The 12,887-nt window shown below is 47.5% G+C and overlaps 1 protein-coding gene across 1 annotated transcript; it reads left to right on the top strand.

Annotated features, from left to right (window-relative positions):
* Window positions 1-7,770: 7,770 nt before the first annotated feature.
* Window positions 7,771-12,412, top strand: LOC129149769 (uncharacterized). The gene is given in 6 exon segments (XM_054718837.1): window positions 7,771-8,044; window positions 8,047-9,488; window positions 9,491-11,817; window positions 11,819-11,875; window positions 11,877-12,149; window positions 12,151-12,412. Coding segments are annotated over 6 exon segments (4,635 nt in total).
* Window positions 12,413-12,887: the final 475 nt, after the last annotated feature.

Below are 12,887 nucleotides of genomic sequence, written 5' to 3' on the forward strand. Positions count from 1 at the left end.
TCGTGCACCTAGGCCCGGGTGAGGCCACGTGCCCCTGGGTCTGGGAGAGGCCAAGCGTCCCTGGGTACGGGTGAAGCCAGATCCTGGGTCCGGGTGAGGCCGTGCGCCCCTGGATCCATCCGGGTGAGGCTGGGTCCCAGGCCCGGGTGAGACCACGCGCCCCTTGGGTAGGGGTGAGGCCACGTGCCCCTTAGTCTGGGTGACGCCGTGCCCCTGGGTTCGGCCGAGACCAAACCAGAGGGAGTCGGACCTCCATTACCACCATTTGTCCACCATCCAGAGCTGAGGGGTCAGTGCTGACATGTACACATAAGGAACTACTGGACATTGAAATTGGGTCTCAAAAGAACTGTTGGTCCAGGGGGAAGCTCGCTACAGATTGATTCATTTGCCTGTCAGCATAACTATTATTGCTCGTCTCACATTCAGTTCTTATTAGTATATATCTAGTGACATATGATCTCGCTCATCTAGGGGAAATGATGAACAACATAGACTGAGGAACAAGAACAGAACCAGAAGCAAGGAGGCATCGATCGGACTATCGGGCCTCAGAGGGAGGATAGGGGAGGGTAGGGGGAGGGTGGGGGGGAGGGGGAGAGTTCAACCAAAGGACCTGTATGCATGCATATAAGCCTATCCAACGGTTAAGTTCAACAGGGGATTGGGGCATGCGTGGGGAGAGGGGTGGGATGGGAATGGGGGGATGAGGACAAATATGTGACACCTTAATCAATAAAGAAATTTAAAAAAAAAAAATCTGCTTAACATGCAATGAATCCAAAGCAGTCATATTTCTGTGCATAAAATTGAAAATTAAAAAGTTATTAAGACTGCAATGCAAAATTTCCAAGAGCCTCTTAATATTATTTAAATAAAAAAAAAGAAGGGGGATAGTGGAATAATCCCCCGTGAGTAAATTACATCAAGAAAAATTTTTACTTTAAAAATTATTTTTCATTTGTAATGCTGAAGGCAAGACACCCATGAAAATATACATGGTGTCAAAATAAGCCAAAGGAAAATGGTTTGGGCACAATGAAAAGAAAGGATCCGTAGTTTATAGAAAAGATGCCTTTATTAACCTTTGGTCGAGAATATGTTTCTATATTTCCAGAAAACTCCTCCAAGCCTGTGTGGATTTCTGCAACAACGGATCCCAGAGAGGAACTGACTGGACTGCTCCAGCCACAAAGACAAGAGGAGAAACGGTCCAGGGATGGAAGATGGTGAAGACACCTTGCCATGCTAGCAGTCAGCAGCTGTGCATCACTGCAGGTTGCCCAGGACCAAGCCAGATAAGGTCAGACCTGCATTGCCACCATTTGCCCACCATCCAGAACTAGCATATCATTGCTGGCATGTACACATAAGGAACTGTTGGACATTGAAATTGGGACTCAAAGAACTGTTGGCCCAGAAAGAAACTTACTACAGACTGATTCATTTTCCTCTCAGCATAACCACTATTGCTTGTCTGATTTTTGTTCTCAAATGTTTATTTCTATTCTTTAGATGCAAGATTTTTTAAGGAAAAGAAAAGGGGGAGATGTTGGAGGCTGCCCATTGCCTTCACTAGCAGAAAGGGGTGGACAAGAAGTACAGAAGGCTGGTCAACCTTGAGGCTCTGGCAAGGGTCAGAGCCATACACCCACTGTCTAGTTGAGACAAAGGTAGCTGAAGCAACTTCCACCTTTTAGTCTTATGTAAATCCTTGCTGATAGGCTATCACCGAGCTATTACTGGAATTGCCTGCCTAAGAGCTATGGGTGTATCTCAAACCTGAATAAAAGGGATGGCAAGGCCAGAGCAAAATGGAGTCTTTACTTGGGCTTCCGCCTGGCCTCCAATTTCCAAATTATTATTTCTTGTCTTGTCTCTTTCATTTGCATGCAGTCTCCTCCAGAGCCCAAACCTGAACCCTGAACCACATGGGACATGGGACACTCGCACCAAACTTTCTCTATAGTATGGATTCTAAAGCTTCCACTAACTTATTCTCTACTTCAGCCCATATCTCCCATGTCAAGGCCCTTGTGCCTTTGTGGCTTACGGAGCCAGTTGCCTCAGTTCAAAGATAAACACTTCCAGCTTCTTAGTTGCATGACCTTGGACAAGTCATTGCACCTCTCTGTGCCTCATTTTTCTCATATGTCAAATGGAGATAATTCGAGGAAGATTATCATGAGTTACTGCATGATAAGTACTTAGAATGGTGTCTAGCACATAGGAAGTATTCAGTAAAGCTCAGTGTTAACTTTTCTCACTCAACAGAATGGAGAAATCAGGATGGAGAACTGAGAATAACAAAATTCAGTGGGGATTAGGAATATGCCATGATACTAAGCTGTGTGCACAAGGGTATGTGCTAGGGGTCTTATCCAGTATCTAGAAGGGCTTAGGAATCTAGAAAAGGGCTGCATGTGAATTATTAAAGAGTCCAGAGATGATACATAAATTTGGACGGCATTTTGGGGAGCCAGAGGAGCTTGGCTGTAGGAACCAAGTTCTTGTCTCAGGACCCCTTGCTTTTTATTAAGACAAATTGTCCTAAGGCAAAGTAGATATACAGATCAAAGGCAAGGTTTTAGTATACAGAATCCATTGTCAGATTGGGAGAACTGCCTATGGCTGTTCAGGTGTTTGGCCAGTAGGAGTCAATAACATGTAGATTAAAATGCCTTCAGCTGTCTGACAGCAAGCAATCACCTATGCAAATCTTTAGGTGTGGTGAAATGCCCTTAGCCATTTCCAGCAGGCAATCCTCAAGGTTCCATCAACCTTTTGATGAAACTTCTTACATTTATGACATGCTGGAATTAGCTTCTGGCAGGTATGTCTAAATGTAACCCCTGAAGTAAGACAAGACATTCAATCAAAGCTGTAGTCACTGTGTACTAGGTTGTGGGAGAAATACAGGGATGAAAAAGTTTAGGTTTCTGCTCTCCTGCAGCTTTTAGTACAGGCCAGAAGAGGGAGAAGTCAAGAAAGGAGCACTTCACGGGATTAAGAGATAGTGGGAGATAAATTGCAAAAATAAACTGGGATCAGATTCTAGAAAAGAGATTATATGTAATGTTAAGCCTGAATTGACCAGTCCTTTGAGTATCAATGTTCCAGTCTCAATAGTGGGATGAATCATTCTACCTCTTCCCCTTCAACCCTGGGGAATGCTTTTGCATTCTGTAGAAGCACCTTTGAATTCCCAGAAGTATGGATTTAAGCATGCACAAAGTGACATCTCTTTGTGATCTATATACTACTGCCAAAATTTCAGTAAAACCAGGGCTCATGTTGTGACCTCAAATTCAATCAAGTTCTTGAAGACAACTCAAATTCCTCAAAATAAACATATGTCTTTTTTTTTTTTTTTTTGAAGTATGGTGAAAAAAATGTTTCTCTTTTTGGGATGGTTAATTATTTCCTCCTGATGCAGTTGTCTTCTTTGTCTTTGGGACTAGGATGGTGGGATAGAATCACAAATAGCCAGATGATTTGATTCACATTACATAAGTAGATAATTTAGTCAGGATAACAAATACACAGACACTTATAATTGGAGATCTCCTTAAAGATCTGTTGGTTCAATCCCCACCCATTTAAATCTTGAATTACTCCTACTGCAATGCTTACCAATGGTTTTCTAGTTCCAGTCACATTCCAGTGACAAGAAGCTTGCTCATTTCTAAGATAGCCCATCTCATCTCTGAATAACTCTTCCCATTACATATTTATTTATTCTGTTAAACTGAAATGTATCTTCCTATGGCTTCCACCCACAGGCCTTAGCTTTATTAACTGGGTCTCTTTTCTCATGATAGTCCTTTAAATATCTAAAGGCAGATAAAATGTCTTCCTATACTGTTCTCTGGACTAAATAGGGTTAGTTCTTTCAAAGGTTCCTCATGGTCCTTATTAGAAGCCCTTGTCACAGACTGTTCACTACCTTTTGGATATATTACAGTTTGTCCATTCACTATAAAATCTTCTCAAACTGAATCCAACACCAAAAATCTGTGGCTACCAATGTTTAGCTCTGTTGGAAGAACCTTTAAAGTCAGAAACCTTATATCTTTATTCCCATTCTGTCACTGTTTCACTGGGTTATTTCATGTAGGCCTCTTCTCTTCTCTATGCCTCAGCTTCACCAGAGGCTGAGAAAGACAGCCTCTTTGATTTGTCAATACTTTCTCGGTCAGAAAATCCCATGGCTCTGTTTAAGATAAAATAGTAAACTCAAATGGAGAATGAAGGTCTGGCTTTATGGTAGAAATGTCTGGGCCAAATAACTTATCCTTAGCCCCAAGTAAAGCCTCTTACCCGCAACATGTGAAAACTGTTCTTCTGTAACTGTTTCCCACATGTTATTCGGTGACCTAGAATCCCAGCCTGGTAGTTTAAAGACCATATAATGTTTGGAAAACCAGAGCTCAAACTTGCAGACACAAAATAAAGCTAAGAACCTTTTTGGCTCTTCCAAAGAACAGGTTCACAGGTATGAATGATAACTCAAACTATGGGAACATAGACCCAGCTTCAGAGCCTTACAAACATATCCATTACATATTAAAATGCCTAGAAATTGAGCCACCAGAGTCCACCTTTTTTGAGTATCTGTTATAGCCCCACTTTCTTTTATCTCAATCCTTGCTATGGTAGAATATGGCTGTTTTGGGATGGAGCCCTAGGAAGCCCCACATGGAAAAATGCCTTTTCTTGACATAGTACAAAAATACCCTCTTAAGACTTCTGCTCCCAACAAAGTAGCATTAACCAGGCAAGATGACATTTTCTTTGTTTCTCCCTGCCAAGGACAACTACAAACTCTAAAAAATACCTAAAGGCAACAAATGAGAATTCTGAAATGTGGTTAGTAAAAGCTAAGTGGTTTGAAACTCTAGGCCTAGAGGAATAGCACAGTGATAGGATGTCTTACACCATAAATTTTACCATTTAATACAAATGGATCAATTCTGGCAATCTACTGGAATAAACAATTGAAGACTGTCTGAAGAAAAGTCTTAAAACCAAGTATTTACATAAGAAGACACATTGAGACTGGTAAGAAAGGTGGAGACGCAAAAAGGGTTGTCCCCACTCCCAGGGGCAGCAGCTGGGATTCCAGAGCAATATCTCAGCTGCAAAGTTTTCCTTTGAGAAGCATGTCTCAACCCCAAGACAGGCTCCCCAGACCACAGGACCAGAACTAGAAAGAGGAATCCACATAACATCTGGCTGTGAAAATCAGTGAGTATTCTATAACAACAGGGAGAGATAGAAGTCTGCTAGAGACACAAGAACCCTCTTTTTTTTCTTTAATCCTCACCAGAGGATATGTTTTCAATGATTTCTAGATAGAGAAAAGGAAAGAGAAAGAGATGAGATATGAGAGAGAGAGAGAGAGAGAGAGAGAGAGAGAGAGAGAGAGAGAGATAATAAAGAAAAATCAACATAGATCGGTTGCCTCCTATATATGAACCAACTGGAGATTGAACCCACAACCTCGGTATGTGCCCTGACTGGGAATAAAACCCTCAATCTGTTGGTGAATGAGATGATGCTGCAACCAACTGAGCCACCCAGCTAGGACACAGGTTCCCTCTTAAATGGCCCAAAACAAAATCTCATTCACAGCCACTCACCCTGGGTTTCAGCAGAGGAAGGGCAGAGCAAACTAGATTCACATGAAGAAAAATGGGTTTATGGCTCCGGGAAGAGAGATAATGGGACAGTATCCAGGATCCGTGTGCTACTGAGTTCCTCTCCCACACTGCAGATGCCATATTCTTGGGTGGAACACTTCCCTCCCTAAGGCATCAGCTTGGGGGAATGAAATAGACCCACCCTCAGGACTCCGTGTCACATAATCCTGCAGAGCTTAGGCCCTCCTAAGGAGACACTTGCCTGGGCCAGTGTGTAGAATTCTGAGCAGGCTGAGAGGGTGTCAATGATTGAGTTGTGTGGTGGTGAACCTGACTGGTGCCTCCCCTCATGGGAGATCTGCTATCTTAACTCTGTAGTCTTCCGGGGGCCCCATTTTCTGAAATGCAGTACAGGCTGAGTTGTGTGGCTCAAGGACAGGGATCACTCTCCCACCTTATCTCAAACCTGACCAGCACCTTTCCCTCACGGAAGATTCACTAGCCCCATCCTCCCTACTCTTGGTGGACCTGCCCTCCCTGCTGAGATTAGATTCCTAGCAGAATCTTGGACAGACTGAGTAGTGTGGCTCTAGGATAGGGACTATTTTTAACTCACACACCTGATCAATGCAGAGCCCTCCCTTCACATGTAAAAACAATGGTATTATTGGGCCTGATAAACTCTGCTGACTGTTGGAGAGTGGGAATTTTTGAGCACTCCGGAGAGGCCGTGGACTATACCCCAGATAGAGTTGCCAGTGTTGATACCAGGCCAGGCCTTGAGATATGGCTTCATGGCCCCTTCCCCCTGCACCTCACAAAATAGCCTTGCTAGATAGAACACTGTTAGCTTTCTGAAGAACAGGATGACCTTGTGAGTAGCATGGTCGTCATTGGCATAATCTTGATGTTACTTGGGAAAAACTGTTTTGTCTTAGGATTGCTTGTTCTGCAAAAACAGGATGTGGTTAATGTGCTTAAAAGTGGTCCTACACCAAGGGTCGCGGCTGCTCTCTGACCTACCTATCTGGAAGGCAGATCAGCCGCCGGCCGGCAATAAGGTTCCCTAAATTTTAATTTGGTTTGGACTCCAGTGGTCTTTACTCGCGTTCGCTCCACAACATTTGGAGGCCCCAGCGAGATAACCAGCCTTTGCCTGGTCCTGTGACCGGAGCCCACTGGGTTCCCCGGACTCTCCGACCCAGGGGGAGATCTCTGAGAGACGTTCCTCAGCCCCGGGACTGGCAGAGGCCGGAGACCCCGTCTGCTAAATTTCCTGATTGACTCTGATTGGAGCCACCTGGATCTGGTTCTTACCGGTAAGAAAACTTGTTTCTGGTTCTGTTCTGTGGGCGCCCATCTGGGGTCTCTGGAAGGCTGGACGCAGCGCTACTTCCGAGACCAGATCCCGGTGCACGACGGTGCCCGGCGATCCTGTTGGTTGTCTTTGTCTTTGTTATTCTGTGTTATTGTGGTCTAATTGTCTTTATCATTAGAATGGGTCAGTCTGCCTCATGTTCTTCTGTCTGTACTCCCCTGCAATGTTTTTTGAAAAATTTTCAGGAATTCAAGCGGCGAGCGCAGGACTATGGAGCTTCTGTTAATGCTTTTGATTTACAGAAATTTTGTGAGCGGGAATGGCCGACTTTCCCATATCCCAGTGAGTGGCCCCCGGAGGCGTCCACTGATCTAAGGCTGGCACATAACATCCAACATGCCGTTTTTGACAATCCCGGCCACCCAGACCAAATTCCTTATATCCAAATTTGGATAGACATTCTGACTGATAATCCAAAGTGGCTCCGGGACTGCAAAAGACCTCCCCAGAATAAGGAAAAATTGGGACAGAGACAGAGAAGGACTATCCTCCTCACTAAACCTCCTCCCAGAGAGATCCAGGGGAAGCCGGCTGCGCCAGCACTGCGGGGGGAGAGAGAGAGAGAAAGCGAGTGAGGGGGTGGAGGCACGGGAAGGGAATAGGGAAGTGCTAACGCAGGAATGCAGCCACCAGCTGGTCTGGAAATCTGAGCTGCCCTGCCCTGGGACCAAGAAACAGCCTCCTGTCCTCCCATCACCCCCTGAGGACCCCCTCTTGACAGAACCTCCCCCGTATCCATCTGCCCCAATTATGGGTCCTCCTGAAGACCCAATGAGTCCTCCCCACACCCGCAGTGGGACTGAATATAGACCCAAATATTCAGACCCTTCCCCTGATTCTTCAGGGGTCCCAATGCTGCCTCTGCGTCAGGTAACTTCAGTGGCAGAGGGTGGCAGGCCGTTTATGGTTTATGTCCCTTTTACAACTAGTGACCTGTGTAACTGGAAGAATCAGAACCCCTCGTTCTCTCAGAATCCCCAGGGACTCATCTTTCTTTTGGAGTCTGTATTTCTTATCCATCAGCCCATTGGGACGACTGTCAGCAACTCCTCCAGACTCTGTTCACTTCGGAGGAGAGAGAAAGAGTGAAAGCGGAGGGGAGAAAACTGGTCCTTGGACCAGATGGCCAGTCAGTGTCAGACCCGGCACGGCTGGAGGCCGTTTTTCCATTCTCCCGACCCTCGTGGGACCCCAACTCAGATCAAGGTAAGGAGGCTCTCGATCGGTATCGCCAGACTCTGCTGAGGGGAGTCCGAGCAGCTGCGCGGAAGCCCACCAATCTGTCTAAGGTAACTGAAACTGTGCAGGGACCGAATGAATCCCCGGCTGTTTTTCTAGAGCGCTTGTGTGAAGCCTACAGGCATTACACCCCCATAGATCCAGAGGCGCCAGAAAACAGGCGGGCAGTTAACATTGCTTTCATGTCCCAGTTGGCCCCAGATATAAGAAAAAAGTTACAAAAGTTAGAAGGCTTTGAGGGCAAGATGCTGTCAGAGTTGGTAGAGGCAGCACAGAAGACGTTCAACAATAGAGAAGACCCCAGTGAACTAACCAAAAAGATGGCACAGGTTTTATTAACCATGAACAGGGAAAAAGGAGATGGAAGGAGAGGAAACCAGAAAGGAAGAGGAGCAAGGCCTGGGGATAAGCGCCCTCAGCGATCGGGGCTGGGGAAGAACCAGTGTGCCTACTGTAAAGGAGAAGGCCACTGGAAAAATGAATGCCCTCAGCGCCCTCAGGGGCGCCCGGCCCCGGTGTTAGTCGAAGAAGTGGACTGAGGGGGCCGGGGCTCCGTCTTCACTAGCCCCCAGAAGCCCAGGGTCACTTTGAAAGTTGGGGGCAAACCAGTAGATTTCCTTATTGATACCGGAGCTACGTTCTCAGTCCTACAACAGGCGGAAGGTCCGGTGTCTAAAGAGTGAACCCTTATTCAAGGAGCTACTGGGAAGACAAAATCATATCCATGGACTCAGGCCCGAATAACCAATTTAGGGGCTGGGACAGTGACCCACTCATTCCTAGTGATGCCAGAATGTCCTTACCCCTTACTAGGACGGGACCTCCTCAGCAAATTATAAGCCACCATCTCATTCCAGGAGGAAGGAGCAAAAATAGCCCTTAATGCCATACCTGACACCGTGCTCCTGACATGTCCATTAAGTGAGGAATACATCCTCACCGAGGATCCCGGGGAAACTACGTTGGCCCAAAGCACTTCACTGCTCCAAGAACTACAGCAAAAGATACCAGGAGTATGGGCTGAAAGAAATCCCCCTGGGTTGGCGACTCACAGGCCCCCGATTGTAGTACAGCTCACTAGTACTGCTGTTCCAATACGGGTTAAGCAATACCCAATAAGCCAGAAGGCCCGGAAGGGCATCGCAGTGCATATAAAAAGACTGAAGGAGGCCGGGATCTTGGTGCCCTGTCACTCCTCGTGGAATACACCTTTGCTTCCTGTACAAAAATCTGGACTGGAACGGAGGATTTCAGGCCAGTTCAGGATTTAAGAGAAGTTAACAAGAGGGTAGAGACTATACACCCAACAGTACCCAACCCTTATACCCTCCTGAGCCTGTTACCACCGAGTCATCAAATATATACAGTCCTAGATTTAAAGGATGCCTTTTTCTCCTTGCCGCTGGCCCCCTCCAGCCAGCCCATTTTTGCATTTGAATAGACGGACCCTGAAGAAGGGGAATTGGGACAGCTGACTTAGACTTGGTTGCCCCAGGGATTTAAAAACTCTCCTACTCTGTTTGATGAGGCTCTCAGCCAGGACTTAGGCACGTTCCAGAAAGAACATCCAGAGGTCACCCTACTCCAATATGTGGACAACCTCCTCCTTGCTGCAGCAACTCAGAGTAAGTGCCAGGAAGCAACTGAGATCCTGTTGAGGACTCTAGACAAATTGGGGTACCGGGTGTCCGCTAAGAAAGCCCAACTTTGCGCCCCAAAAGCCACTTACCTGGGGTATGAACTCAGCGGGGGAAAGAGAACTTTATCTGCTAGCCGAATACAGGCTATTTTGAAAATCCCGGTCCCAAAAACAAAGAAGCAGGTGCAGGAATTCCTAGGGGCAGTAGGGTATTGCCGCCTTTGGATATTAGGTTTTGCAGAGATGGCAAAACCCCTTTACACCTGCACCAGGGGAAAGACTGAAGAACTAAATTGGACTGAGAATGAGACTAAGGCTTTTCAGGACCTTAAACAAGCCTTAGTCAGTGCGCCAGCATTGGCGCTGCCAGACCTCACTAAGACGTTCCAGTTGCATGTGGCAGAGGCCCAGGGAATCGCGAAGGGGGTGCTAACCCAGCTCTTAGGGCCATGGAAGAGGCCTGTGGCATATTTATCCAAGAGACTAGACCCTGTAGCTGCAGGATGGCCAGGCTGTCTGAGGGCGGTAGCAGCCACAGCCATACTGGTCAAAGAAGCCTCAAAGCTCACCCTTGGGCAGGACTTACAGGTAGTGGCCCCCCATGCCGTGGAAACCCTTCTGCGAAGCCCGCCTGAGCGGTGGCTTTCAAATGCTCATATTACCCAGTACCAAGTGCTCCTGCTCGACCCTCCGCGGGTGAGCTTTCTTAAGACAGCAGCTCTAAACCCTGCAACCTTGCTGCCGGATGATGATCCTGAGCAGCCCCTCCACAACTGTGTTGAAACCCTGTCCTCTTTGAGAAATCTTCGAGAGGACCTGACTGACCAACCCCTCCGAGACCCGGATGAGACTTTATACACAGATGGGAGCAGCTTCGTGGACAGAGGGACCAGGTACGCGGGAGCAGCGGTCGTGACAGCCGATAAGGTAATCTGGGCACAGGCGTTGGGACACGGGACATCGGCTCAAAAGGCAGAATTAATTGCCCTCACCCAAGCGTTGCGGTGGGCAAAAGGAAAAACAGTAAACATATATACTGACAGCCGATATGCTTTTGCTACGGTTCATGTCCATGGGGCCCTATATCAGGAAAGGGGACTCTTGGCATCGGGAGGAAAGGAAATAAAAAACGTCCAGGAGATCCTCGCCCTCTTGGCAGCCCTCTGGCTGCCAAAGGTAGTAGCAGTCATACACTGCAGGGGACACCAATCAGCTGACACTCCGGAGGCGCGAGGAAACGCATTTGCAGATAAAACAGCAAAGGAGGCAGCCCAAAAACCAGTGGGGCCTCTACATATCCCGCCAGCTCTCCCGACAAAGGTCTTCGAAGAGACCCCCATCTATTCAGAGACTGATAACGAACTGGGGAAGAGACTCCATGTTAAGGAGGTATCTGGAGGATGGAGAGAATTGCCCGACACCAGACTGTTCATTCCGGAGGCCCTGGGAAGGGAACTCATTTCTCAGGTCCATCAGAGCACTCATCTAGGGGGAACCAAGCTGGTAGAATTGCTTAAACGAGACTATTATATTCCTAAGCTCTTCCAGGTCTCAAAGGACATTGCAAGGAGATGCCACGTCTGTGCACAGGTAAACCCTGGGAGGCACTCCCCTTTGGCCCAAGGAACCAGACTCAGAGGAAGAAGTCCTGGAGAACATTGGGAAGTAGACTTTACAGAATTGCCCCCAGGGCGGGGAGGATATCGATACCTGCTGGTTTTTATTGACACATTCTCCGGCTGGCCAGAAGCCTACCCTACCAAGTCTGAGGCAGCACAGATAGTAGTTAAGAAATTAGTTTCAGAAATTATTCCCAGGTTTGGCCTACCTGTTGCAATGGGGTCCGACAATGGCCTGGCATTTATTGCCCACATCACTCAACTATTGGCAAAAATGTTAGGCATAAGTTGGAAATTACATCTATAGGCCTCAGAGTTCAGGGCAGGTAGAGAGGATGAATCGAACCCTAAAGGAAACTGACAAAATTAAAACTGGAGACTGGCGAAAACTGAGTAAGCCTCCTTCCTTTTGCCCTTCTCCGGGCCCGTTGTACCCCTTACGTAAAGGGCCTTACCCCCTTTGAGATTCTGTTTGGCCGACCCCCACCACTGCTTCCCAAGCTAGGGGAAGAAGTGTTGGCATCCCTTTCTAATCATAACCTCCTAAAGTCCCTACAGGCCTTACAGTTGAGTTCCAGACTTAACCACCAGCTGGTCCGAGAGGCTCACCGAGACCCATCCCCTGGGACTACACCTGCACCACCCTGCATTTCAACCAGGAGACCTAGTGTGGGTGCGGAAGCATGAGCCATCATCCCTGGAGGCCAGATGGACTGGACCCTTCACTGTTGTCCTCAGCACCCCATCAGCGGTGAAGGTTGCGGGAAAAAAGCACTGGATACATCGGACCCAAATCAAGAAGGCAGAAGCAGAGGACCAGCCAGAGAGATGGACCATCCTGCGCACCGAGGACCCCCTGAAAATCCGACTCCGAAGGCAGTCCTCCTATTCCTGATGTGCCTGTGGCCCGTCACGGCGAGTAATCCCCACCTGAGGGCTAATTACACTTGGGAACTGACCCGGACTGTGGATGGGGCTGTTATAGGTCACATCACAACCCCAGGGCCCCCCTCCATAGAGACTGACTTATGCCGATTATTTGGGGAAACTTGGAATAAGCCAGAAAGCGATGTCCACTACATTTCCCCAGCAGCATATGGGGGATATCATATGGGAACTAGTTATGGGTGTGGCACCCTCATCTTAGAACGAGGACTTTGGCGAACTCAACATTACGTCTGCCCAGCCGAAGGTAGCCCTGATGTGGAACTGACGGGGACTATTATTGTGCCCAGTGGGGTTGTGAGACTATGGCACTATGGACTAACAGAGATCCCGCCATCCGGTTTAAGAGAATAGTCCACCCAGGGGCCCCTTCCAATAACTGTATGGTAGGAGACTGCAATCCCGTTGTTATCACCCCCCAAAAC

Source organism: Eptesicus fuscus, chromosome 1 (assembly GCF_027574615.1).
Source record: "Eptesicus fuscus isolate TK198812 chromosome 1, DD_ASM_mEF_20220401, whole genome shotgun sequence".
Classification (NCBI taxonomy): Eukaryota; Metazoa; Chordata; class Mammalia; order Chiroptera; family Vespertilionidae; genus Eptesicus; species Eptesicus fuscus.